We start from the raw sequence: 25,705 nt of genomic DNA, 5'->3' as shown, positions 1-25,705 counted from the left end.
GGAGAGAGGCCTGCAGAGTCACGTGGGGGCAGAGACCAATTGGGCCTCCGGTGCCCCCCCCTCCCCGCCAGGGCGGGGAGGAGGAGGACGGACGGACAGGGCCAGCCTACTGTCCGCCCGCCGCCCGCCGTGGCGTGAAGGAGTTCCCGTGTGCCCACGGTCACCACTGCCCCACCTGGGCTGCCGGAGCCTTCCCTCGGACCCCTGGTGCCCACTGTCCACCCTCATCCGGCGTGAGAGCTGTCCTTCCGCTCCGTAAGTGAGGGCCTGGGCCCAGGCCTCTAATGGCCAGCCTCCCTCCCCAGTGCCTCCCTGCGGCCTGGGCCAGCCACTGCCTGCTCGGCTGGGTGACCGGTGCCCGCGGCTCTGCGCAGGGAAGGGGCCAGAGATTACTCCCAACCTGCCCTCCCATCATGCTTCCCCCTCTTCTTCCCTGGGCAGCTGATGGGAGGAGCTAGGCCTATGGGGACAGGCCCCATGGGGCTCTGCGGTGTCCCGCTGTCTACTAGCGGCCGAGTGCCCACAGGGCTGTGCTGGCCAAGCCTAGCAGTCCGGGAATGCGCCCGTGGTCTCTGGGCCTGTCTTTGGGTCTCTGGGTCTCCCTGCCTGCGTATCTGTGTTGTCTCCGTGCATTTGTATGGATTTGTGTGTCTGTCTCCAACGTCCTTCTGTCCGTCTTTCTCTGTGGCTGGTGCAGATCAAGGTTTCCTTCCCTGGGTAGGTGGACGAGGGTGCAGTGGAGCCCGGGTCAAGCCCAGGGCTCCCAACCTAGGACAGTGTAGCCTCTGGAGAGAAACAGGGTAGAGAGAGGTGGAGGGAGAGGGGCCCAGCTCCACAGACCGCCTGGGTCCCCAGCCCAGACTTGTGCTTACATTACCCAAGTTCCTCAGCAATGTCCAGAAGACCCCAGCCCTCACCCTCAATGCCCGTCACTCCCCTACAGAGGTGGTGCCCGTCCTGATTTCCCTCTTCTGAGGCCCCTCCCGGAAGGAGAGCTGTTCAGAGGCACTAGTTCCCCACCTCCTGCTCCTGCAGATGCTCCTCTTTGGGGGGGGGGGGCGGTGTCTCATGGGGGGGGCGACTGCAGCTAAACTCAGACTCAGCTCTCTCTGTTCTCACCAAGTCTCATCTATGGCATGTCACAGAGACTGCAGGACCCCTTCTGTAGGGCCGGACTTTTCCATTTTACATGTGGAGAAACTGAGGCTCAGAGAAGCAAAGTGACCCGGCAGAGCTTGCACAGCAAGTCGGCTGCCTATTCCGTCCTTTCTTCTGCCGGTGAAAGATAGGAGGAATGGTCAGCCCCGGTTCTCCAGCCACAGCCGGCAGGACCAAGGTGCCAGCTCCAGCCCTGGCCGGGTGGCGGGGGAGGCTCCTGGGGCGGGGGAGGCTCCGGTCGGGGGCCCAGGCGAAGTTGGCCAGGGCCAAGGGCCAGAGTCTTCAGATCCGCGCGTTGCTGCGGGTGCCTAACTGTGGTCACCCCACCCCCCTCCGGCCGCTTGAAGATCGCGGCTTTTTGGCCTTGCTGATCTCAATACACTTCTCCGCGGAGCGGGCGGGGGGCAAGATGAGAGCAGGCCCCTTCCTCTGGTCTCAATTTTTTCTTCTGAAAAATGAGAGTGATCAGGTAGCATTTCCCTACCCAGAGCAATTGCTCAGTGTAGCCCAGCCGGGGGACCCCTTTGTCCCGGGGATGCTCCCTTCCTCCTCCCTCAGGCTGGAGAAAGGCTCAGAACGGAAAGGGGGCAGAGGTCCCTCTGTTCCCCTAGCTCCCGCGCCCTTGGTGGCTTCGGGTCCTCGCCAGTCCTCGGAGGATTCCCATTTCCGGCCCAGCAAAGCGAGGTCTCCGTTGGAGAAAGGGTTGGCCCCAGGTCTCCCAGCTGGGTACTACTGACCGCTCCACAGTGTTAAGGCATGCGTTTTGTCAGCACCTCTTCGGTTCATCCGCACGCCCACTCTTAAGGAAGTCCAGTCATCATTACCACTTCGCAGATAAACAAACTGTCTCTCTCTCTCTCTCTCTCTCTGTGTGTGTGTGTGTGTGTGTGTGTGTAAATTTGCTTGTCTCCAGTGAGGAAATACGGCAGGGCCAGGGCTCGAACCCGGTTTCTAGCCTTGAACCCGTGCCTTGGCCATGTACCCCCACGTTCGCCCTTACCCACTTCCACGCTGCAAAACGACCAGCGCCCCCAGCGTGGCCCTTGCCACGACTAAGCTGGATTAGCAAACAGGGGCTCGCCTCCTGGGTGGCTGGAGGCTTCCAGGCGCCCAGCACCTGCCCGGATTCCGAGGCTCCCGGGCTGGGGATGGGGGACGGAGAGGGTAGGGTAAAGGCTCTAGCCAGGCTGGGTGGCGGGGGAGGGCGCGGGCCGGGCCTCCGCCCCCGGATACCGCACGCGCTGATATAGAGGGGCCGGCCCCTGGCCCGGGCGAGGCGGGTTAGCGCAGCGCGCATTGGAGGCGGAGGGGCCCGGGTCCCAGGTGCGCCTTGGTGCGGCCCTGGAGGCGGCGGGGGGTGGAGAGGCTGGGGGGTGGGGGGGACTCCGAGGCCCCGCGCCCCCGCCTCCCCGCCCCCGGCCCGATCGGCCGTCATCGCGGGCAGGCGGCGCTGCGCCCGGGTGCGGCTCATCGCCGGCGGCGGCGCGGCCAGGAGGTGCGGGGCTCCGCGCGGGCGGGACGCGGGGCGCTGCTGCTCGCAGGAGCCGCCAGGTGGGCGCCGGGCGGGCCGCGGCCTCCGTCGCGCCCCTTCTCTCTTCCTGGGCCCCGGCTCTGCGCGCTTCCCTCCTTGGGACTTCGGCTCTCCGCCCGAGGTCGCTTCCCCGCCTCGGGCTCGGCTCCCCGGGGCCCCGGGGGTCTCCGCCCGAGGTTTCCGCGCCTCGCGCCGGGCCTGCGGCTCCACAGCCGGCGCCTCCGCTGCGCCCGCGCTCCGCCCGACGTCTCGGTCTCGGCGGCACAGGCTGCGCCTCCCGTTGCCGTCGCTGCCGCGGGCTTTGTCTCCCACTGCCCGGGGGGGCGCCCCGGCGGCTCGGCGCTTTCGGGCTCCCGGTCCCGGGCGCCGTCGTTCTCCGCCTCCCTCGGCGCGAGTCCCCGGCGGGGTCCGGCCCTGCGGGGCCGCGCCTCGGAGCTCGGGCGCACGGGTCCGGTCGCTTCCCGCGCGTCTCCCCGGCCCCGGCCCCCTCGCTGGGCGCCTCCGTCTCTGCAGGTTTTCCCCCGGTGTCTCTGTCCCCCTCTCCGCCTTCCTCCCTCCCGGGTTTCTCTCGCCTCTCCGTGTCTCGGGCTGTCTCTCGTCTACCGCTGTGTCTCTGGCTCCGCGTCTCCTTCTCAGGTTTTCTCCTGGGCCTCTGCCTCTCGGCGTCTCTGATCTCTCTCTCTCTCTCTCTCTCTCTCTCTCTCGTTCTCCTCCTCCTTGTCTCTCTGTCTCGTCTCCCCCCGGGTTTTCTCTGCCCGGCATCCGTGTGTCTCTGTCAGCCTCGGATTTTCGTTGTCTCTGTCGCCCCAGGGCGCTCGCTCCGTTAGGCGGCGTCGGTCGGTGGCTCTCGCTCTCGCTCTGGCCGTCTCTCTGTCTCCCCCGGACTCTGTCTGTCTCCTTCGTCCCTGTCCGATCCGCAGAACACTCGAGGCCCCACTCCGGCCGGGCTCGCCGGTGTCTCCCCCGCGGCCGAGCCCATCTCGTTTTCTCAGAATCGGGGTTTTGTTCTCAGACGAACGAATCCAGACCCGAGCGCACCGAACCGAGGGTCCCGGAACGGGCGCGCCGCAAACCCCGCGGGGGGAGCCCGCGGGCTGGGGCGGGGGACGCGCCGAGCGGGAGCAGGAGCAGGAGCAGGAGCAGGGGGACAGGGCCGGTGAGGGCCGAGGCGCGGGCCGCAGCGGCCGCATCCCAGGACGGGCTGCTCGGGGCGCTCGAATGGGCGGCGTCGCCCCGGGCACGGTGACGGGGGGCAGCGGCGTGGGGGCGCCGACCCCGCCGGCCCCGGGTCTGCCGCGCCGCCACTCGCGTCCCGCCCGCGGTGACCCTCTCCTCCCTCCGCAGGCGGACGCCGCGGGCATGGACTATTCGTACGACGAGGACCTGGATGAGCTGTGCCCCGTGTGCGGGGACAAGGTGTCCGGCTACCACTACGGGCTGCTCACATGCGAGAGCTGCAAGGTGAGCGGGCGGCGGGCGGCGGGCGGCGGGCTGGGCGCTCGGGGGCCCCGCGGGCGGGCGGCCGGAACGCGGGGACCGGCCGGGGGAGGGGGACACGGGGCCTGCTCGCCTCCCGCGCGGACTCCGCTCTCCCCTAGGGCTTCTTCAAGCGCACGGTGCAGAACAACAAGCACTACACGTGCACCGAGAGCCAGAGCTGCAAGATCGACAAGACGCAGCGCAAGCGCTGTCCCTTCTGCCGCTTCCAGAAGTGCCTGACGGTGGGGATGCGCCTGGAAGGTGGGCGCGCGGCGCGGCGGCTGGGACCGCTGACCTCTGACAGCCCGGCTGGGGGTGGGGGTGCGGGTGGTGGAAGGGGTGCGAGGAGGGCACCCGTGACCTTCTTAAAGTTTCTGGGGCCAGCCGTGGGCCCTGCACGTGGGGTGAGGCCGGCTCTCCGCACGGAGGCGTAAGGAGTGGCTCTGTTGGCGAGGGGATGCGTGCAGGCTCCGCGGGCTTGGGTGCAGAGGCATCCGCAAGGGAACCCCAGGGAGAGGACCGTCTCTCCAGCCTCTGAGAGGGTGTGCAGCTCCGGGCAGAGCCCGGCCGATCTCCTCCCTCTGCAAGGAGACCTAGGACACCCCCACTGACACCCAACAGCCACGGGAGCCAGGGTGTTTAATACCTTAACCAGATAGAGTTCAAGTCCCAGGGCCACCACGCACAGGATGGTTGATCCTGGGCAACTTGCTTAACCTCTCTGAGCTGCAGATTCCCCATCTGAAAAGTGGACCTAACAGTAGTTAGGTCCTTCTTGAGTCAGTGTGAGGGAATTGTTAGGGTGAGGGAATTGAAAGGCTAGTATAGAGCAACTGCTATTATTATTATTATTATTATTATCATTATTTATATTATTATCTGTCCATCATTACAGCCTTCATTCATCCAGCCCACCCAAATGTTTGTCCGTCCAAAAGTTCGCTCAGGTCGATCACTTAGTGGGTAAAAGTCCTTCTACCGTGTTCTTGGGAGGACCCTGAGAGGATGAGGGAAGGGGAACCACGGGTCCCAGAGGACCCAGGCCCATCCCTCCCACCCCCTCCATCCACAGGGGAGGGAAAACGTTTCAGCAGGAAAACCTCAAACTTTCTGAGGGTGGACAGTCCTAGGCGTCCGCCCTGCTGCCCCCAGTCGGGCTGTGTGCCGAGCAGGCAGCTGTTGGCTCAAGTTTTCAAACAATGTAGAAGGTCCCTAGTGGCTCTGGGAGCCACTGACCACAAGTCCTGCCACCTAGAGGAAGGACTCCCAGATGAGAGGGGAATGTCCCAATATCGCCAGCTCTGGGTCCTCCGGGCCAGGGGAGCTAGCTGTGTGCAAGGAGCAGCAACACTCCGGATGCAGCAGAGGGAGAAAAGCCCGGATGCAGCAGAGGGAGCAGAGCCTGGGCTCTTCACCCCTGCGGCAGGAAGATAGGCTGAATGGACCTCCAAGACACTTCCCTCCTGGGCACCACCCTCTCCCTCCTGCTCTGTCCCTTTTCCAAGAACTCAGGGTGGGGTCCTGTCTGAGCAAGGCCTGGAGCCACACTCCAGCTGCAGAGATGCACCTGTTGGGTCCGGCTGGTGACACATTCTTGGCCAGGCGGTGGGACATCTGGTGAGCCAGGGAGGTCCCTTCTGGAACCCTGGCCAGCCCTAAATTCAGCGTCATATCTGAAGGCACTGGGGGAAGCCCGAGTCATTTTGCAGTAGGGGTGCGACAGAGTCGGGCAGTCGGTCAAGAAGCAAGCAGCTGGACCCTGGGCACTGGAGGGAGGCTGTGAGGAAGGCTGACCGGGGCCTGCTTCCTGCCGCCATCTCCCTGCTCGGCCTTGTACTAGGCACCTGAACCCATTGCTGAGTCCCCAGAAACTCTCAGCCAGGGTCACATGGCGTGATACCCCTCAGCAGGATGACAGCGCACAAGAGGCGGGACATCTGGGGCAAGGACAGTGGAGTGTGCCTAGATGAATCCAGGAACACTTCTGGAGGTGGTGACCCTAGGGCTAGATGTTTGGCAGAATGAGAGAAGGCAAGGGTTGGAGGCAGAAAGAATATGGGGGGGGGGAGCGGAGGAGGAAGAAGGACACGTGCCAAGCCAGAGGAGCCGAGAGAGAACGCGGTGGGGAAAGAACATGGGGTCTTGGAAAGGGTGATCCGGGAGGGCAAGCAGGGCCTCGAATGCCTGGCTAAGGAGATGGACTTCCTCTGTGGGCAGTGGGAGCCACGGAAGGTACTGAGCGGGGGAAGTGACGCAGTTTGGGAAAGATCTGTGACTGTGGCCTTATGGTAGGTGGCTCGGAGGGGCTGAGACCAACGCTCTCCTTCTGCCCGCAGCTGTGCGTGCTGACCGAATGCGGGGTGGCCGGAACAAGTTTGGGCCCATGTACAAACGAGACCGTGCCCTGAAGCAGCAGAAGAAGGCACAGATTCGAGCCAATGGCTTCAAGCTGGAAACAGGCCCCCCTATGGGGGTGCCTCCCCCACCCCCTCCGCCGCCGGACTACATGCTGCCCCCTAGCCTGCACGCGCCTGAGCCCAAGGGCCTGGCCTCTGGTCCACCTGCTGGGCCACTGGGCGACTTTGGGGCTCCAGCACTGCCCATGGCCATGCCCGGTGCCCACGGGCCACTGGCCGGCTACCTCTATCCCACCTTCCCTGGCCGTGCCATCAAGTCTGAGTACCCAGAGCCCTATGCCAGTCCCCCGCAACCGGGGCCACCCTATGGCTACCCAGAGCCCTTCTCCGGAGGGCCTGGTGTGCCCGAGCTCATCCTACAGCTGCTGCAGCTGGAGCCAGAAGAGGACCAGGTGCGGGCCCGCATTGTGGGCTGCCTGCAGGAACCGGCCAAAGGCCGCCCTGACCAGCCCGCACCCTTCAGCCTTCTGTGCAGGATGGCTGACCAGACGTTCATCTCCATCGTGGACTGGGCACGCAGGTGCATGGTCTTCAAGGAGCTGGAGGTGAGTCCCTCCTCCCGCCTGGCTGGCCACTGGGTCTGGGGTGTCCTCCTGGCGCCCGAGCCTCTGTCCCAGTTAACCTCTGGATGGAGCTGTCCTGCCCACTGGCTTCAGGCAACATCTGGGCACAGGGAGGTTTCTCTGGGGACACTGAGGAGTGTCTCTGGCCCATCGCAGCCTTCCCTGCTCTTCAGCCCCTCTCCCTCACCCCTCCTGCTCTCTTTCTTTCTCTGTGTCTTGAATCTCTATTTGTCACAGACTCTGCTGCTTTATCTCTGCCTCTGTCTCTTTCTCTTATCCCTCTCTCCCTGATGTGCTGTCTCTCTGCATCTCTGTTTCTCTGGGCCTCTAGGTCTCTGTTCCATTCTCTTCTGGTCAGGGTCTCTGTAGGCATTCATCTCTCTTCCTCTGAGACCCCGAGCTCCCCCCAAGGACTACCTGCGTCCTTTGGAAGCTGTCTCTGGCTGCCCCAGCCCAGTGTCGAGAAGAGGACACAAGGGATCCGGTCCTCCCGTTTGGAGAGGCCGCCAATCCCTGCCAGCCTCAAATATGATAGGTGGGGGTCTTCGTATCTCAGAGTGTGGAATGCTTGTGGACGTGCTCCTTCCCAGCTAAGGTGAAAGTTCCTGCTGTCCCTGCGTCTCTTGTTCATGATGGCTGGTCTCGAGGGTCTGTGTGTGCAGTGGGGGCTAGGTGGGGCTTGTGAGTCCTGTCACCGATCTTCCCAAAGGAGCCCGTCTACCTCTTGCCCAAGTCTTCCCTTCCCGTGGATTAAAGTACCTGCGGCGAAAGTAAGCAAGAAAGCAGCGGGGAAAACTGAGGCCAGATAGGGAAGAGGTTCCCAGTCCTTCTGCCTGGTGGTTTAAAGGACCCAAGGCCTGGGAGCTGCCCCTCTGGGGACCTGGCTCCCTGCAAACAGGGTGCTCCGCCAACCTCTGAGGCCGCTCAAGCCCAGGCAAGGCCCTTCTCGCTGGCCGGCGCACAGACCATCTTTAGTCCGGGCTGACTGGTGTGCGGTTTTCCCCCGCCGGCCTCCCTGGCTGTTCCCGGGCTGGGTGTGAACAGCAAGGCCCGCTGCCCTCCCTGCTGGGGCCACCGCAGCCTTGAGCGGCATTGTCAATGCTGACGCCTGGGCTTCCTCCAGGGGCATGTGGCCGGATGGGCCGGGGGCACTGCCTGCCTGGGCTGGCCACGGGCGGGATAAAATAGGAGGTTGGGCCTGTAAGCTCTTGAGGCATCATGGGGTTGGGGGCCCGGAATTGGTGGTGACGATTCCTGCTTCCACAGTGGAGGAGCTGGGGATGTGCCCTCCCTCTGCCGCAGGGTGGGACTTCTCACCCTTGTCCCCACTCTAGGCCAACCTCATGGATGGGACAAGAGGCGGGACCTTGAGCAATCCTATCTGCCTTTCACTCCTGGCTGGAGGCCCTGGTTGGGGATGAGGATCTCAGGACCCTTGGGTTGGTTGCCAGCTTCCACTCCAGACTTCCCATGAGCCCCCTGTGCAGAGGGGAGGAGGAGCAGAGCATTCCTGGCTTTCCAGAACCCTGGATCCAGGGGCAGGGCACTTCCTCTGGCCGCCTTCCTAGTCTCTTGGGGTTTTTCACGCAGGATGGGAAGGGCTTTTGTCCCAGCTTGGCTGAGTGTTTTTTCCTGCTTCTGGCTTCTCTGTGGTCCAAACCTTCCTGCTTCCCCTTCCCAGAATCTCTGAATGGAGCCCAGGAATATGAACCATGGTCACCATCTTCTGTAAAGGAACCTTGCAGATAAGTACCAGCCCAGCCCATAGTCAACCACGTGGAACTTCTTTCCTACTGGTCCAGCGAGGCTGGCTGGTGTCTGTTTGCAAAGCCAGAGGTGGGGAAGCAGAAAAGTGGGAGTGGGGCTGAATGACCCTGTTCTCCCTCTTGGGTGACCATTCACCCCCCCCACCACCTCCAGCAGAATACATCTTAGGAGACAGAGTGGGGAGCTCTCGAGCTCTGAGAGTGGGGCACTGGGGCTGGGCAGTGGGCACCTTGAAATGAACTGGACCCAGGAGGCAGCCAGGCTTTTGCAGGAGACGGACAGGCATGCAGACACCATCCAGGGCTCTGGGAGCGATGGAAGGGGGGTAGTGGGGCCCAGCAGCAGGGCAAAAGGCTCTATCTAAGGAAATCAGGGTTTTCTTTGATCTCTGCCTTTCCAGAAAGCAGTCTGAGAAGGTTAAGGACATCCCAGGAAGGGAGAACAGCATAGGGAAAGACCTAGAAATGTGAAAAGGTGTCCTATGTCAGGGAGTTTCAGGTGGTCCTCTGTGTCCGGAGAGGTTGGCAGAAGCAGAGCTTGGACCAGGAGCCAGGGCTGGCAGAGGCCCCACATCCTGGGACAGGGACGGGCCCTATCATGGAGGCTGAGTTCTCCCCAGAGGCCACCCAGTCCCGTGTGATGCTGATGACATCTCACTGCCTAGGGGAGGGCCTGGGGTCCTTGCTGAGCTGCCAGGGATGCCGGGAGCCTGGACGCCCCTTGGGGTTCTCCTCCTCCATCCCCTCCCCCAGCTTAGACGTCCCCCTGCCTCAGTTCTTCATCGCACGCAGTCGAGGTGTGTGGTCGCTGACTGTGGCAGAGGAGTTCATAACAAAGACCAGGATCAGAGCAGCCCGTGTTCAAGTCCCAGCTCCATCTGCTCTGCTGCGTGACAGTGGGCGAGGCACTACTCCTCCGCCCGCGGTTTCCTCAGCTATACAATAAGGGAAGTTGAAAAACTTCTGCTTCGTAGGGCTGTTGCAAGGATTTAGTGGCCAGGACAGGTCCGCGGTCCCGCACAGGGCCCGCACAGGGCCCAGCGCGCAGGAGAGTTTGGCAGGTTGCAGTGGTGGCTACCGTCCTTCCGGTCCCCTCTGCTGCCGCCCCCCCCCGTAACCTGCACTTGCAGGAGGTGCTCAGGCCTGGCCGGGAGGAATGCGAAAGCATAGGCTTTACCCACGCTCCCCTGGGCACTACGTCCCGGGAGCAGTCTCGGGCCAGGCCACCTTGCCCTGGGCTTAGAAAGCCACTGTGTGGCAGCAAGGTGGCAGAAACACCCGTCCCTGCTGCTCTGCTCGGTGGAGGGCCATGTGTCCGCCCAAGCCGTTAGCTTCTGGGGACGGTTCCCAGGAAGGGCAGGACGGCCCATAGGAGTCAGGGAGGGGGAGGTGAGCCCCGAGAGGGCCTAATGACCCATTTTGACATCACTTCACCCTCAACATCCAACTGCGAGGCCCCCGATCGGCAAGAGAACGGCTCAGATTGATGGTTTCATTTAAACAGCAGTAACTCTGTCACTCCCGGCCTGACAAACGAGGGCCGGGCGACCGCTCCGCGGGGACCGCGCCCCGGCCGGCCTGCGGCATGTCAGTCACCGGAGAGTTACGGAGCCCGTTGGCCTTCGGCTGCCAGACGGATCAGACCCTGGGGGGCTCGGGGGGGGGGGAACCCTGCTGGGAGGGAGGTCAGCTCGGCACCCATAAATACCCCTTCTCCAGGGCAGGCTGCGAAGCGTCAAGGCTCCAGGAGGATTTATGGCAGCCCGGCGGGAGGGGTGGGCGGCTGGGAGGCTGAGCAGACAGGCCAGGCCGGCGAGGGACCCCAGGGCCAGGCCGCCGGCAAATGTCCTTGTTCCCTGGGTGCCAGGGAGGTCCGAGGGCAGAGGAGGAACCTTTGCTTAGGGAGAAAGCGAAGCAAGGTGAAAACCAGCCTCTTTGGTTAAGTGAGGCTCTTAGCCACCTGCTTTCCTATGGAGAGGGGCCCGCAGCGAGGGCCTTCTGGTTTTCTTTGAAATAAAAAGAGGTGTGTGTGTGCGCGCGCGTGCGCGTGCGTGTGAGTACACGTCTGCGTGCTCATCTGTGTGTGGGCGGTGTCTGAGAGTTTGGTATGTGTCCATCTGTCCACCTAGAGGAGAAGCAAGTGACGAGTCCGTTGGCCAGGGGTAGATGGGCACGTCAGCGGGGGCAGGATCTGCAGGAGAGCCCGCCACGGGGCCACAGAGCCCTTCGCAACAAAGGCCCCTGGGCTCACACCCCGTCTTCTCTAACCAAAAGAGGAAGCATTTGTTTTTCCAGTTCCTCAGAACAGAAAATCAGGGCAGAGGAGGATAGGGTGCTGAGTGGGGACTCGAAGAGAGGGACAGGACGCCGCGGCTCAGCTAATATGGCATCTGGCCGCCCTGCCACCCCTATCAGCCCCGTGGGCAGGGCTGCCCCCACTCCTGGGGTCTGAGGTCTGGGTACAGAGTCTGCTCCCAGGGCTTGGCCAGCCGGGTCACTGTGACCCCTCTTGCTTTCTGCCCGAAGCTCAGCCTGCTTATCTCCTAATTCTCCCCTTTATCTCTCTCTCTTCCACCCCCACCACCCCCCTGGTCCTTTAAGCCAGGCCCAAGGGCCGCAGTGAGGGGTGAGCCGAGCCCAGCCCCGCACGTCCTCTCTCTCTCTCTGCCTCCATCTGGGTGGCCCCGGGTAGGCCACTGACTCCTAGCCGGCGCCTTCCATGCGGACCTCGGGACTTCCCGGGGCCCTCCAGCAGCCTGGCCCAATTAGGGGCCTCCGGTTACCTTAGGCAAGCCTCTGTTTCCTCATCTGTAACATGGGCAGAATGTTGACAGGAGGGGTGAGGAGGCCGGGCCGGCGTGCTGAGAGTGGGCCCGGCCACAGGCGCTCCCCGAGCCATGCCTTCCTCCTCAGAAACCGGTGGGGAGGCCTCCTGCCTGTGGGTCTCTGGGGATTGGCCACTTCCTGAGGAGAGATAGGAGACATGTCTCTGTGATTCACCCTTGCCCGGGTCTTCCTCTCTCCTGGCGCCTGCAATCCAGGGCTCCTTGCGGCTGAGCCTAGGGCCCCAGCCGCGCTTCTTGCTCTGACCATAGCTGGGCTCTAGGAAGCACTTTCTGCTAGGAGGGGAGGGGAGAGGTGTGCAGGTTCTTGACACAGAGATGAGGTGAGCAAGGGAACATAGGGGGCTGGTGACTCAGAGCAGGACAGAGACAGGCCCTCCCTCTTGTGCTCAGCCATGGCGGGCCGGGCCGTGGAAAGGTGGGCGGGTGAGGCCCGAAGGAAGCCTGAGCAGCTGCTCACTCGTTCGTTCGCTGTGCACTTGTTCTCTGCCTCCATCGGCCTAAGGATGGGCCCCAGGCTGCCCCCGGGGGAAGGGGGGCACCGAGGGGAGGAGGGGGCTTCAATCCCCAAGAAGAGAGAGCCGGTCACTGGGTGTTGCTAGTTCCCCTCAGGCCAGAGGCTGCCTGGATCCCTCTGGCCCCCCAGGGTTGGGGGCAGCCCCTCTCTGCTCCCTGTGCCTATCTCAGGAGCACATGCGTGTTCATCAGTTGCTCACCGGCCCCTCCTCCGGGAGCCCAGCGATGAGCTGGACACCAGCCCTGCCTTCCCAGACCTTCCCAGACCCCGCAGGTGTTGGGGGAGGCAGAGGCGTGAACTGGAGTCCTCCGATGTGGCAGGTGCCACAGCCAGAGGACGGTGAGGGCACCGCGGGAGGAGAGCTTCGTGGGGGAGGGAACGAGTGAGCCGCAAACTCCTGGGTGGCCGGCCTGGGTCCTCTTCCATCCCAGGCAGTTCGGAGCGCGGATCTGGAACCAGACGGGGCAGTGTGACCTTGGGCAAGTTACTTGACTCCTTGGGGTGTTTTCTCTCCTTAGACTGGGGTTAGGGACTGTCCCAGCCTCCTAGGGGCATGGATCCGTAGCACGGAGACTAGTAGCTGTTAGAGTTGGCTCTCGTCACGGGGCAGGGCCCAGGAAGGTGCCCAGGAAGTACCAGCTGGGCAGATGGTGGCGGGCGAGCGAGCCGCGGGGGCTGGGAGGGACTGGCGTCTGTAGCGTGTCTCCCCAGGGTGACCTGCGGGCCCCTGTGCCCCAGGCACTTCGGAGCACCCAGGAGAGCGCGGTGTCTGTCACTGTAGAGGGTTGTGGACTGAGAAGGCCAGCCATGGCTCTGGTCTTGCTCTACCTCTTTGTGATCCCAGGATAGTCCCTCGCCTTCTCTGGGCAGCAGATTGTCATCTGAACAATAGAAGTTTTGGCCAGAGGATGCCTGAGGGCCCTTCAGGCTCTGGCATCCCACAGTCCTGAGTCCCGCTCACCATGGTCATGAGTGTCCACTCTTGCGGTGCTAGAATGTCTTGACCCTCTGGGGCGGAAGGACACCCCCCACCGGGTGCCGTACTTTGCCCACTTCACAGGTGAGAGACTCGAGGCTCAGAAGGCTATAGAACTTGCTTAAGGTCATACTCCTTGTAGGAGCAGAGCTGGGGCCTGCAGCCAGGCCCGTCGGAGTTCTGAGCACCTCCAGTGGCTTTTTTTTTTTTGCTTGATCCCTGCTACCCTTTGATGAAGCAGGCAGATAAGCAAAATGGGCACAGAGAGGGGAAGCAGCTCGCCCAGGTCCCATGTCCAGGTGAGCCTCTGCATCGTGGGCTGGGAGAGGCAGGGGTGGGAGGAAGGTCCCCGGCTGAACCCGGCTGGACCCTAGCCCCACGCGTGCCTCTTCCCTGCAGGTGGCCGACCAGATGACGCTGCTGCAGAACTGCTGGAGCGAGCTGCTGGTATTCGACCACATCTACCGCCAGATCCAACACGGCAAGGAGGGCAGCATCCTGCTGGTCACCGGGCAGGAGGTGACCAGACCCTACTGTGTCCTGTGCCATGCCCTGAAGGATGCTTCCAGAATTCTGAGCCCAGAAGAGGTCCTAGGCCTCTCCAGGGCTGGCTCTGGGCACCCCCAATGTCAGCCCTTTCCCCAAGTTCATGCCCCCACCTCCCTCTGACCAGCCCTGGCCCTGACCTCGACAGGTTCCAGCCCCGAGGAAGCAGCTCAGGGATGTGGGGAGGGTCAGGGAGGCTCTTGGTGGAGGTGAAATGGCCCTGGGTCTTGAAAGAACACATAGGGGTTGGTCAGGTTGTAAAGGGTGGTGGGGGCCAGTCCTACTCCCGTCACAGCAGAGGGGACAGCATGGACAAAGGCACACAGGGGGATGGTTAGAACCTCTGAGTTACCAGAGGCTGCCCGTATGTGGGTGCTAGTAGGTGGGTTTGGGGGACCAGGAGCCCTGTGAGGCGAGCGGTAGGGCTGGGGGCAGGCCCTAAATCCTGGGTGGATGAGGAATGGGTGAAGGAGTTAGGGACCCCCACCCCGCCCTGAGCAGGGAATTACTGGCCCTAGCATAGGAGCTGGGACCTCCTGAGATCAAGCAGGGAGCAACAGGAGAGTTATAAGTGAGGAAGGGCTCATCTAGGTTGTATTTGAGGGGGACACATGGGGGGTAGGGAAGTCGAGGTCCTTGAGTAATGCTGAGGACCCAGGCGGGGGGAGTTCAAGGAGGAAGGCCCCTCCTGGGCAGGAGGAGGTATGGGAGAGATGGAGGGAAGGAGGGAGAGAAAGAAGAGAGGCTGATGCCGGGGTCTAGGCTGGTGGGGGGAGCATTGTTCCCAAGGGGGAGACCTGAGGAAGAGCAGTTGACAGGCACTCCAGGGTGGGGTTTGGAGGCTGAGGCCCCGCTCCCCATCCTGTGTTCTTCCTCATGCTCTATTCTCACCCTGGGCCTCCAGGGCCAGGGCATGCTGGTCGCGAGGGTGTGGCTTGGAGGTCCCCAGGAGTGCGGGACAGGAGAGTCTGAGGTGTGAGCATGTTTGTTGGCCGGTGTCAACTCACAGGCTGTGGTCTTTGAGGTCGTATCTCCACACACCTAAGCCTGTGGTTGTTGAGATCTGCCTGTCACCACGTGTGGGAACTCATACACCGGTGCGTGTCCGTCCCCTTACCTTGTGAGGTGACCCTACAACCGCCTGTGTGTATGTGTGTGCGTTCACTTCCTGAAATGGCCGGGCCGCCCTGCAAGTGTGCCCAGGAGTGTGTGTGAACGAGAGCTGAGTTGTGACCACGTCCCGAGTCTGAGCGGCCGCGGGTAGGCGTCGGGGCCCGGGCAGTCCCGCGGCCAACGGGGATCCGGGGGGACCAGACCCCACCCTGTCCCCGCACCCAGCGCGTGTCTGCCGCGGACAGCACACGAAACACGGGGTCGGCGGCAGCTCTCCGAGCGTGAGGGACCCCAGGGTTGGCTCTGCGGCCGTGGGGCCCTCAGCTCGCCCCGCAGTGAGGAGCCCTGGGGAGGCGGGGCCGCGCGGTGGGGCTGGAGGGTCTCTGGGGCGCGGGGAGCGGCCCCCACCCCCTCAGCTCCAGGGACGGGGCCACCCTCCCCAGCCTCCTTCCGGGCCTCCCCTCCCGTGCCAGCCGCGTCCCCTGCCCGCCGCCCCGGGTCCCCCGACCCTGACCCTGCCCTCCGCCCGCGCAGGTGGAGCTGAGCACGGTGGCCGCCCAGGCGGGGTCCCTGCTGCACAGCCTGGTCCTGCGGGCGCAGGAGCTGGTCCTGCAGCTGCACGCGCTGCAGCTCGACCGCCAGGAGTTCGTCTGCCTCAAATTCCTCATCCTCTTCAGCCTCGGTGAGTGCGCCTGCCCACCTGCGGCGGCGGCGGGAGGGCGGCCTGAGGTGGGGAGGGGGCGAGGTTGGAGGCCCCGCCCCCCCTGCCCAGCTCCGTGAGGCTCCGCCCCCGAGGGGGCTTCCGCGGCGCGCGGGGACCCCTCCCGTGGTGAGTCAGGGCCTGAGGGACCTGGCCCCGGGCCCCGCTCTTCAAATGGAGGTTGATTCCTCCCTGGGCCTCAGTTTCTCTGTTTGGAAGTAGGGCCGACCAAGACCCGGTCTAAGATTGGCCCTCTGTGGGGAAGGACTCCGAAGAATTCGGTAAATTCCTGGCTGGAAGCACCAGAGAAGTGCCCAGGTCGCCTCCAGAAAAAGGCCTGTGTGAGCTGGGGAGGCTCTGTTCCCTGGCTCCCATCCTGGGGTCCCTGTTCTCCAGGTTCCCTGCTCTGGGCGGGGGGGGGGGGGGGGGGGGGGGGGGGGGGGGGGGGGGGGGGGGGGGGGGGGGGGGGATTCGGCTCTGGGCTCCCCACTCATTCATTCGCTCCTGTATTCGTTCTATAAATGTGCTGAGCATGGGCACTCTGCAAGGCACCGGGGACACAGGGTGTCTCCCTGTCCCTATTGTCACCAAGCCAGCCCTATCGGTGGAGAGACCATAATCATAATCCAGTTAGTAAGCTACGGACAGGAGTGAAATGATCAGTGAGATGTACAGCCCGGAGGACCGTGATAGGGCTGAGGAGGAAAGTAAAGCAGGGAAGTGGCAGAGGGTGAGCCCAGCCCAGCAGCCCCCAGCCCTGAATCAGGCGGGGGTCCCCTGAGTCAGGCGGGAGTGGGGGGAGTGTGGGGGTGGGGGGGTGTCTCCATCTCATCACCTCCTGACCTGCCCAGCCAGTGCCGCTCCAGCCTCCACCCTGCTCGGGGCTCTCTTCAGTCTGGCCTCCTGGCCTCCTTCCCCTAGCAAGCCATCCGTGCCTAACCCGGGTTCAGCAGGGCTGTGAACACGGGCGTGTCCTTGCTCTCAGGTGGCTCCCAGTCCAGTAGAGGCCTCCGGCTCGTGCTGCCCGGGTGGGGACAGAGATGGGGAACTCGGAGTGGGGAACAAGGGCTCTGCTGAGAAGGCTTCCTGGAAGAGGGACATCTGAGCAGGGCCTTAGAAGATGAGTAGGAGTTTGCCGGAGGGGTCAGTCTTTTAGCAGAGGTGTAGGTGGGATGGAAGGTCAGAATGGAGGGGCATGACTGCCTCGGCGTCAGGATTCAGATGTCATCTTTGTGGTAATTGACATCCTAGCCCGGGTCAGGCAAGGGAGCGTCTGCCCGAGACTGGGGAGAGCCGGGCGTGTTGGGCGGGTATTAAGGGAGTGTTGATGATGGTTCCTGGGCCGTTCTCTTCTCCCTACTACTGCTCTAGTTGGAGGGTTTCCGTGCAAGGCGACAGGGCTTGGTAGGGGACAACCATGGTGCTGGCTGGGGACAGAATCGTGGGCAGCCAATTAGGAGCTGTGGCCTGGAGCCCGTGGAAGGGCCTCTGGGGCCCGGGCCATGCTGTCTTCAGCTGGGGGAAGCCCTCTCTTCCCTCCAGCGAGACCCGTCTCCGAGCCGTGTCTCTGTGAGCTGCCGGGCATGGTGGCGTGTGGTTGGGGGTGTGGAGACTCTGGGAGGCATGTGCGTGTTTGTGCCTTTGCAGTTGTATCACTGTTTTCACATATGAGCGAACTATGCCCTTTCGTGGGCTGGTGACTTTTTCCATGTCCCTTCGTAGAAAGAATCTGTATGTAATTGGGGAGTGACGGGAGATTTGGAGACAGGAAGGATGTGGAGTGCACATAGAATTGAAGTGCGGGGTCTGTGGCGGTCGGGCTGCTTGCTTGCTTGCTTGCTTTTTTTTTTTTTTTTTTAAAGATTTTATTTATTTATCTGACAGAGATCCCAAGTAGGCAGAGAGGAAGGGAAGCAGGCTCCCCTCTGAGCAGAGAGCCCGATGTGGGACTTGATCCCGGGAACCCGAGATCATGACCTGAGCTGAAGGCAGAGGCTTTAACCCACTGAGCCACCCAGGTGCCATCGGGCTGCTTTCTTGACCTGACACTAATCAGGAGGCCTCCAGGGAGGTCCAGAGGTGGGGTGGGTGGAAGGGGGGCTGCCAGCCACTAGCCTTCTTGGCCAGGCCTCCCTGTGAGTTGCTGCCCCACTTTGGCTTTCTAGACCCCTAGAGCCCAAGGCACACCCCTGTAGCCCCTGCCCCTCTCCCAATAAAGCCTCGGGGGCTGGGACTACCAGGCCCAGTGCAGCTCTGGCTTCAGCCACGTGATAAATCCAGGACTTCTCCTTGTATGGGAGGTGGGGGGCGGTGGGGATAAGGCTAGCAGAGCCCAGCCCAGCCCTCTTCCCAGGGTCCAGGTGAGTGGTCGAACTCCGAAGCCAGAGTGCTGGCCCCTCCTTCTCGCTAGTCTTCCTCTTGCTTGCCAGAGTGGGGCCTAAGAGACAGGGACACTCTCCAGGGCTTGGCTGGCATAGGCTGGAGGGGCTGGATACAGGAGCGAGCGAGCAAGAGAGAGAGAGAGAGAGAGAGAGAGTGTGTGTGTGTTCACACACGTGAGGCACAGTGGAACAGTGCTTAGGAATAGGAACCAGGGACGGACCGCCTGGATTCTAAATCTGAACTCTCTCTCTGGCTGTGTGCCCTTGAGCAAGCCACTCTCCTCTCTGAGCCTCTATTTCCCCATCTGTAAGAGGACCATCCTGATAATCCTTAACTGCTAGGAGGATTTCATGAGGGAATTCCCCCGAGGTGCTCCGCATCGCTTGGGCGCTTGGAAAGTGCGTTGGTGGTGATTTTCCTCCTAACCATCATTACCACCAGTGAGCAAAGGAAGAAACGAATGAATGAAGTGAATGAATGATCAAGTCAGTCTCCATCTTCATTGCATGCTGTCTGGCACAGTGCCCTATCACAGGGATGCAGGTCTGGCTGAGGTGGGTAGGGGAACGCCCAGCCCAGCAGGTCAGAATCCGTAATGAGGCTGAATCTGGGAGGGGAGGAGGAGGAGGAGGAGGAGGCCCAGGTGCCTGCACCTGCCTGAGCTCCTGGGAGAACAGTAAGAGAGGAGGCCAGCTGAGCTACGAGGCTATGGGCGGATAAGTTCCAGGTTCCAGGAGGAGCCTGAGCAGGCCAGTGTGATCAGGGTTGGGCCAAAAAGAAGAAACCACCCCACACTTAAGATATCAAGGAAGACTTCTTGGAGGAGGGACCTCTGAGCTGGGCCTTGCAGTATGAGTAGGAGTGTTCTAGGTGAAGCAAAGCAAGCGGCCGCAAAGGCGTGTGCAAAGAGATGGGGAATCCAGGAGGTCTGCTGTGGTGCGGGGCAGGGAACGGGTGGAGAGGAGGCTGGGGAGGCGGGCAGGGACTGAGCTGTGCAAGGCTTTGAATGTCAGGCCAAGGACCTTGACCCTTCCCTTGGGAAGGCTTTTCAGCTGGAGTAACATGATCGCATTTGCATTTTAGCAAGGTCCTTCCAGCTGCTGCAGGGAAGAAAGTTGGCAGTTGGCAGCCCAGAGCCCTACAAGAGGCTAGACCTGGGGCTGGAGTGAAGTGGACAAGTTTGGGGAAGACGAGAGGGAAGATCTGCCCAGAGTTTGGAAGGTGGAGGTGGGGGTGGCTCTCCCATGATCCCAGGCCCCAGGAGTTAAGTCCCTAAGAGACCTGGAGCCCAGAGAGGGATGGCCACTTGCTCTTAGACCGCCACCTGGCATGCTGGACCTCACCCTTGGGGCAGTGCCTCCCTGGGCTGGGCAGCCCTGTCCCTTGTGACGACTGTCCCCCAACCCCCCCTCCGCATCGCCTGCAGCCCCCTCGCGCCTCCTTCCTGCCGGTCTCCGCAGAAGGGTGCCATTTGGCGTCTAAATAGCCTTCCCCCTGCAGGCGTCGAGGCAGGTAAGGAGGTTTAATTAAAATTAGTGCCTCTCTCCTGGCAATCGCGGTGTTTATGAAGATGGGCCCGGCTGGCATTGTTCCGCAGAGGACTTAATCGAAGCTTAATGGATTGACCTAACATTCGATTTCCTGACTCCCATTGAGGCGGCCGCCGCAGCATTCCCTTAAGCGTTTGCAATTTACCCACTGCTCCGCGCCAACAAAAGGCGGCCTGAATAGCAGCCCCACTCGAGGGGCCATTGTGCGCGGGGGCGCCTGCCTGAGTCACCGCTATTGGGACAACATTCTTTATGCCTCGCTGGAATGAAAGGATTATTCAAATATTCAATTAAACCGTGAAAAGGGGGCTTTTCTGAGAACCTGGGGGCCCCCAGCTCCGCAGCGCTAGCAGGCTGCTCTCCGAGGGGGTGGTGCCATCTCCCAGCCCCCTCCCGCCTCCCATCTCCAGGACTGCTGGGGCTAAGCAGGCTGGGGGTGGGGGGGACATGGCAGGCTTTTCTCCCCTGGGCCCATCTCCAACCTGCGGTGTCCCGGGGCCCAGAGGTGGGCACACAGATCAGGCCTGGTTCCCATTTTGCTGGTGACAAACAGCTCAGGGGAAGGGCCTTGCCCAAGGTCACCCAGTTGGTGATAGAGCTGGGATTTGAACCCCTGACATACTAAGGGGGCACCTCCAGGTCTGTGTGACTCCTGCTCCCCCCTGTCTACTGGAAGAAGGGCGTGGCGTTCAGTGGGATGTTGGCTGTCACACCCATTATTCCACAGAATCTTCACGACAGTCCCTTAGAGGGGGGTGCCGGGAGGTGGGAGAGGGGACACGACTTGACAGTGGTCTCCTCCAGGGTGAGGAGGAAGAGGAGTCTGGAGTCCACAGTAGCCTGGGAAACCTAGGATCCCAGGGGTGCGGGCCCTTGGACAGGACTCCTAGATGGGACAAAATGTAAAGTTTTCGTGTCCCATCGCTCAGGAACTGATGTCCAAGCCTGACACTGCCTGTGCTTACCTACCAGCCTTTGGAGCCAGGAGACCTGGCTTTGCGTCCAGACTCTGGCATCTACTCGGTGTCCCAGGCGCACCCCACGCCTGGGGGAAGCCCTTTTCTGCCTGCCTGGGTGTCTTTGGGGATTAACTGAGCTAGAGCACGACACCCTGCGGGTGCCCGGGAACCTGGGTGCGCCTACACTGCAGGGTGGTCACTGGGGCTTAACTGGTGATGGCTTCCTTTCCCCAGCCCGGTAGCCCACTGCATGGGTGCGGTGGGGGTCTCCAGGCTCCAGAGAGCTGAGAGGTCCAGAGAACTGTTAAGAGTGGGGGCTGTCCCTGTCTGCACCATACCCTGCGCTCCACCCCATTGTCCCTCGCTGGTGCGGTGCTGCGGGGCTGTGGGGAACAGTAAATCCTGGTAAAGCCGAGGCTCTGGTCCTCCCAGCCCCCTCCCACTCCTGCCTCTACTGCAGCACCCCAGCCCATCCTCCTCCACCCCCAGCTGTTTCCTCTGGGCCCCCTTACTGCTGTGTGGCCTTGAGCTGGTCCCTACCCTTCTCTGGACCCTCAGCCTCCTATTGCGTATGGTCAGAAGGCAGTATCAGGAGAATTGGCCAGCCTGGGCTAGGGGTCAGGGGTGGGGGGGGAGGGAGCCGTGAGGAGAGGTGGGGGTGGGAGGTGAAGGTAGACAGGACTCTGTGGGATGAAAACAGGTTGGGACAGGGACGGGCCAGTAGCCACCTCTTGTGCGTAGGAGGCCGGCTTCAGAGAGGGTGGGGGCTTCCCATGACCTTTGAGTGTGTCTGGAGTAGTCCAGGCTAAGGAGCAGGGCTGCAATGCACAGTTGAACACGTTGTTCACTGCACAAGGGCCCCTAGACAGGGGATGAATAGGGGCTGATATCCTGCTTGTGAGCCCCTTGCCATACTGTCCCTGTGGACAAGGGGAAACTTCTTTCTAATTGGCAGCAAGGTGCCTTATGGGCTCATGGTGATCATGGGGAGGCAAGGGAGAAAGTGACCCTGGCTCCCTGCAGGGAGGTGAGGCAGCCAGGGGTGGGGGTGGAGGACGGCGGGGTTGGGGGGGGGGCGGCGGTGGGCAGATCCTGCCATACGCCTTAGGCCCAGCTCAGGTTTCCCTAAATCCAACTTTGGACAACACAAGCCTCGGCAGGCGTACCGGGGGCGGCTGGGGATCAGGGTTGCCAGGAGCATCGAGCCCTCCTGGCGCAGTGGGTGTTAAGCGGGATTAGAAGGGCCAAGGGCTGCACATGCTGGGCTCCAGACTCCCCCGCAGCCACGGAGCTGATGGGGATGGGGGCAGAAGGGAAATGGACGGATGACCACTGCCTGAACCCCTGGAGGCCGACTCACAGGCCAGGCCGGGCCTGATTTGGGGCTGGGGGACGGATCCCGTAGATTCCTGCTGAACCTCAGTCTCCAGGCGAGGCACCAGCTGGGGGTGCGGCCCAGGAGCTGAGAGACACCCACCAAGCCGTGATGAGGACTTGAGTGACAAACTGACCCTCTCTGGGTGCCCCCCGGGGCCCAGGTACCTGCGCAAGGTGGGCGTGCCCCGTTCCCAGAGGAAGGAGGCCTTGCAGGCCAGGAGGGGACAGGGCACAATGCCACGGCTCCTAACTGGTGGGACTGGGTCTTGAACCCCAATCGCCTCTCTCCAAAGACATTTATTTTTCGTGTCTTCACTGCACCCCTCCTGGGCGTGCAGGAGGCACTGGTCACACTCCTCTGTCCCTGGCACAAGCGATCACCCTTCCACGGAGAGCTGCCAGCCCTTGCCTCTCCCACAGGCAGCCACGCCTTCATGTTTAACTTGGATTCCTTGTCTGTCCCTGTTCTTACATAATGTGCAGGCTTCTGTGCAAGCATTTTTAATTTATGTAGATGGCTTTGCCATGTAGATTGAACTCTGGACCTTCCTTTTCTGTTTTTTTTTCCCACATAGCTCTATGTTTTTAAAGATCTGCCCGTATGCTCTGTGCTATGTCTGCTCTGTTGCTTGTGTCTCCCATGCGGGACTCCCCGGGGTGCCCCCCCCATAAATGCAGTTGCCGTGAGAATCCACATCCCCCCACGGCCCCATGAGAGAATCTCCTTGTGGTACTGGAGGCTCTTGATCGGTAGACAAGAGGAGTGCTTGTCGCTGTCTAGAATTGGGCCTGTCCACTGATGGCGACGGTGGGTGGTGGTGGTGGATGATGCAACAGGATGGTTTTTTGTTCTGTTTGTTTGAAGTAGTTTCCACGCGTGGTGTGGAGCCTTATGTGGGGCTTGAACTCATGACCCTGAGATCAAGACCTGAGCCGAGATCAAGAGTCAGACGAGACGCTTAACCAACTGCCCCATCCAGGCGCCCCATGATGGTTCTGACTGTCGGGCTGGGGTTGGTGTTGATCATGGTGGGGTGAGAGTAGGGGTTACAGTGGCGACATAACTTGTGTTCAAGTATGTCACCACCTACGTGTTCTTACGTGTCCAACACTGTTCTCCAAGCACTTCCCACCGAGCATGTCCCTGAATTCTCCCGACAGTCCTGTGAAGTAGGTACTGTTGTCACCTGTCACATGCACAGGGAGACAGCTGGTGAGGTGGAGATGGTTTTGGAGACGATGGAGGTGTTCATCCTGACCAGTGGGAGGGTGATGGTGGCCGTCATGATGGTGGCAGGTGATCGTGGTTGGGGGAGTGACGGTGGCAGTGGCCATGTTTGGGATAACTGCAGAGAGGGCAGTGTTGGTGATAGCTGCTGTGGTGGTGACAGGAACGGCTGTGGTGGTTGGGGGGATGGTGGCGGCGGTGGCCACATTTGGGAGGGATGCGGGGCTGTCAATACTGGCGATGGGTGCTGGGGGCTGTGCTCCTCCACGGCTGCGGTGGCGGTGTGGTGGCCACGGGAGGCCTGGTCGCGTCTCTGACAGTAGTGGCGCCCGTGTCTTTGGTGCTTCTAGGGGGTGTTGGCGTTGCCAGTGACGGCGGCTGATGCGATGGGCTGCTGATGGTGACGGAGCCCCTCCCTTTGCAGATGTGAAGTTCCTGAATAACCACAGCCTGGTGAAGGACGCTCAGGAGAAGGCCAACGCCGCCTTGCTCGATTACACCCTGTGCCACTACCCGCACTGCGGGGACAAGTTCCAGCAGCTGCTGCTGTGCCTGGTGGAGGTGCGGGCGCTGAGCATGCAGGCCAAGGAGTACCTGTACCACAAGCACCTGGGCAACGAGATGCCGCGTAACAACCTGCTCATCGAGATGCTGCAGGCCAAGCAGACCTGAGCCTGGGCTGGGCGGGGCCGGGCAGGTGGGCGGGGCCGGGCAGGTGGGCGGGGCCGCAGCCGCAGCCGCCCCCGCCCAAGGCCCTCCAGGGGACTGAGTTTTTTCTGCCTGCCCAAGAGCCCCACCCTGCACGCCCCTGCCCCTGCGCTCTCGGCAGCCCCGTGTTTGGGAAGGTGGGTGAGGGGGGACGGGGTCTGGTGGAGGTAGGGTGGCCCCCGCTCGGAGGGCCCCCCCGGAGAAGGCGGCTGCTAACCACCCTCTCACCCTCCTCTTGCTCCCCTGTCTGTCCTGGAGTCTGGACGCAGAGATCCGGGGAGGAGGCTCGGGACTCCCTGGTGGGCCTCCATGTCCCTTGGGTCCCAAGTTGTCCCTTTCTCCTCTCCGGGAAACAGAAGCAGAGGGACGTTGAGGGGGCACCAAATGGAGGAGAAGAGAGGGTCTCCAGAACTCCCTCCCGGAGACCAGGAGGGCAGCCCTCTGTTCTGTCAGGGGTCACTGAGTTGGTGAAGTTGGTCAGGCACTGTGGGGCCTAGAGGACACTAGGGGGCGGGTTAGGACCAAGCCTCCCCAGCCCTTCCACCCCGTCTGACTCGTGCAGGGGGGAACTGTGACATGCTATCTGAAAAGAATTTCTCCGCAGTCCGCTCTCTCTGTCCCTCTCCCACCGAAGGAGAAGTTTCTATTCCTCTCTCGCCAGGGAGCTAGAACATTCTAGCCCCACCCATAGTTGGCCAGCCCAGGCTGGTATGTGTCTGCAAAGGCTGTAGTCAAGAGGTTTGTGGGTTTGGGGGTTTCGTTTTTTAATGTAGTAATCTAGATACTCTTGGAAAGGTGGGTATGTAGTGGGGGGCGGGGCAGGGAACGGATTTGAGGACCGAGGCGGGGACTTGAGGATTACCCCCAAGTACAGCCTATGGTTTCTCTCCAAACACTGTGTGCCAAGGACCCCATGGGTAGTGCTGGACCATTGTTTTGGTCCGGAGAGGAGCTGTTGCTTGCCCCTCCTTCGATGAACAGTAGGATGGCCTGTCGGGTCTCAGAGTCTGTGTGTATGGGAATACGGGTGAACTTGAGGAGGGTGTATGGGTCTCCAGACGGGGGACACTGCTGATAAGCCCCTTCCGCATTGGCCCCGTCCCATTGGATCCCTTGCTGCAAACCTTTGAAGCTGGGTCTCTGCTCCCTGGCCGCCTCCTGCCCTGTGTCCTGAAGGACACTCTCCAGGGCCAGGCGCTAGGGGAGGCCTTGGCTCTCCTTGGTCCCCGGGCTGGGTGTCCGCCGTCTTTCCTGCTTCCACGTCGCCATTGCAGCTTGTGCTGAGCCTGCCCAGTTAGAGGTAACTGGGCATCCACGCCCCCCTTGCCTCCCACCGCCCTGTCTCTGTCCCCGCCCCTGCCCACTGAAACATGTGCCCCTGCCAAGGCCAGAGACCCACAGCCCCAAAATGAGAAGTGCCCTTAAGAATCTCCCCAGCCCTTGCAGCCCTGGAATAAATTTTGCAATTAGTTTCCAGCTCCCTTTGCCCGTTTCCATTCTGGGGCCAAAGCAGAGCCTCCAAGGTGGGTTTCGGTGGTCTGGGGCAGGGCAGTGCTCTGACTGGCATGGGCATGACGGTCAGATAAGCTTTGGTTCAAAACACCAGGCACCGTTGGGGAGCCTGTGGGCCCCATGTCATTCCTGGGATCTTGCCATACCCAGGAGGCCTGGGAGAGGCTTGGGTCTTCCTGGGCCTCGGCCAGAGTTCTAGCCCGGCCATGCATCTCAACTGACATCTTGGGAAGAAGGGAACGGTCATTTCATGAGCACCTACTGTGTGCCGTCCCCTCATCTCTCTGTCCCTGCGGTGGCCCAGTCAGGCAGGGGCTATGATCCAGGAGAGGGACTAGGCAGGTGCCCCTCAGTCAGGAATCTGCAGGGACAGATTCAAA

At 62.0% G+C, this 25,705-nt stretch overlaps 1 protein-coding gene across 2 annotated transcripts; it reads left to right on the top strand.

Moving 5' to 3' along the window:
- NR5A1 (nuclear receptor subfamily 5 group A member 1) lies at positions 1–25,283 on the top strand. Of its 2 annotated transcripts, none has more exons than XM_045082378.1 (7): positions 1–255; positions 4,034–4,150; positions 4,288–4,429; positions 6,505–7,130; positions 13,650–13,769; positions 15,444–15,591; positions 23,530–25,283. In XM_045082378.1, the coding sequence occupies exons 2-7, from the start codon at positions 4,049–4,051 to the stop codon at positions 23,775–23,777; spliced, it is 1,386 nt and encodes a 461-aa protein (XP_044938313.1). In that variant the 5' UTR covers positions 1–255; positions 4,034–4,048; the 3' UTR covers positions 23,778–25,283. The 2 variants fall into 2 exon arrangements, with proteins under 2 accessions (XP_044938313.1, XP_044938314.1); XM_045082379.1 differs by lacking the exon at positions 1–255 and adding an exon at positions 2,445–2,481.
- Positions 25,284–25,705: the final 422 nt, after the last annotated feature.

This window comes from Mustela putorius, unplaced genomic scaffold, assembly GCF_011764305.1.
Source record: "Mustela putorius furo isolate JIRA1106 unplaced genomic scaffold, ASM1176430v1.1 tig00000596_pilon_pilon_pilon, whole genome shotgun sequence".
Classification (NCBI taxonomy): Eukaryota; Metazoa; Chordata; class Mammalia; order Carnivora; family Mustelidae; genus Mustela; species Mustela putorius.
Note: the sequence above shows the minus strand (reverse complement) of the source record. Positions and strands in the feature narration are given on the sequence as shown.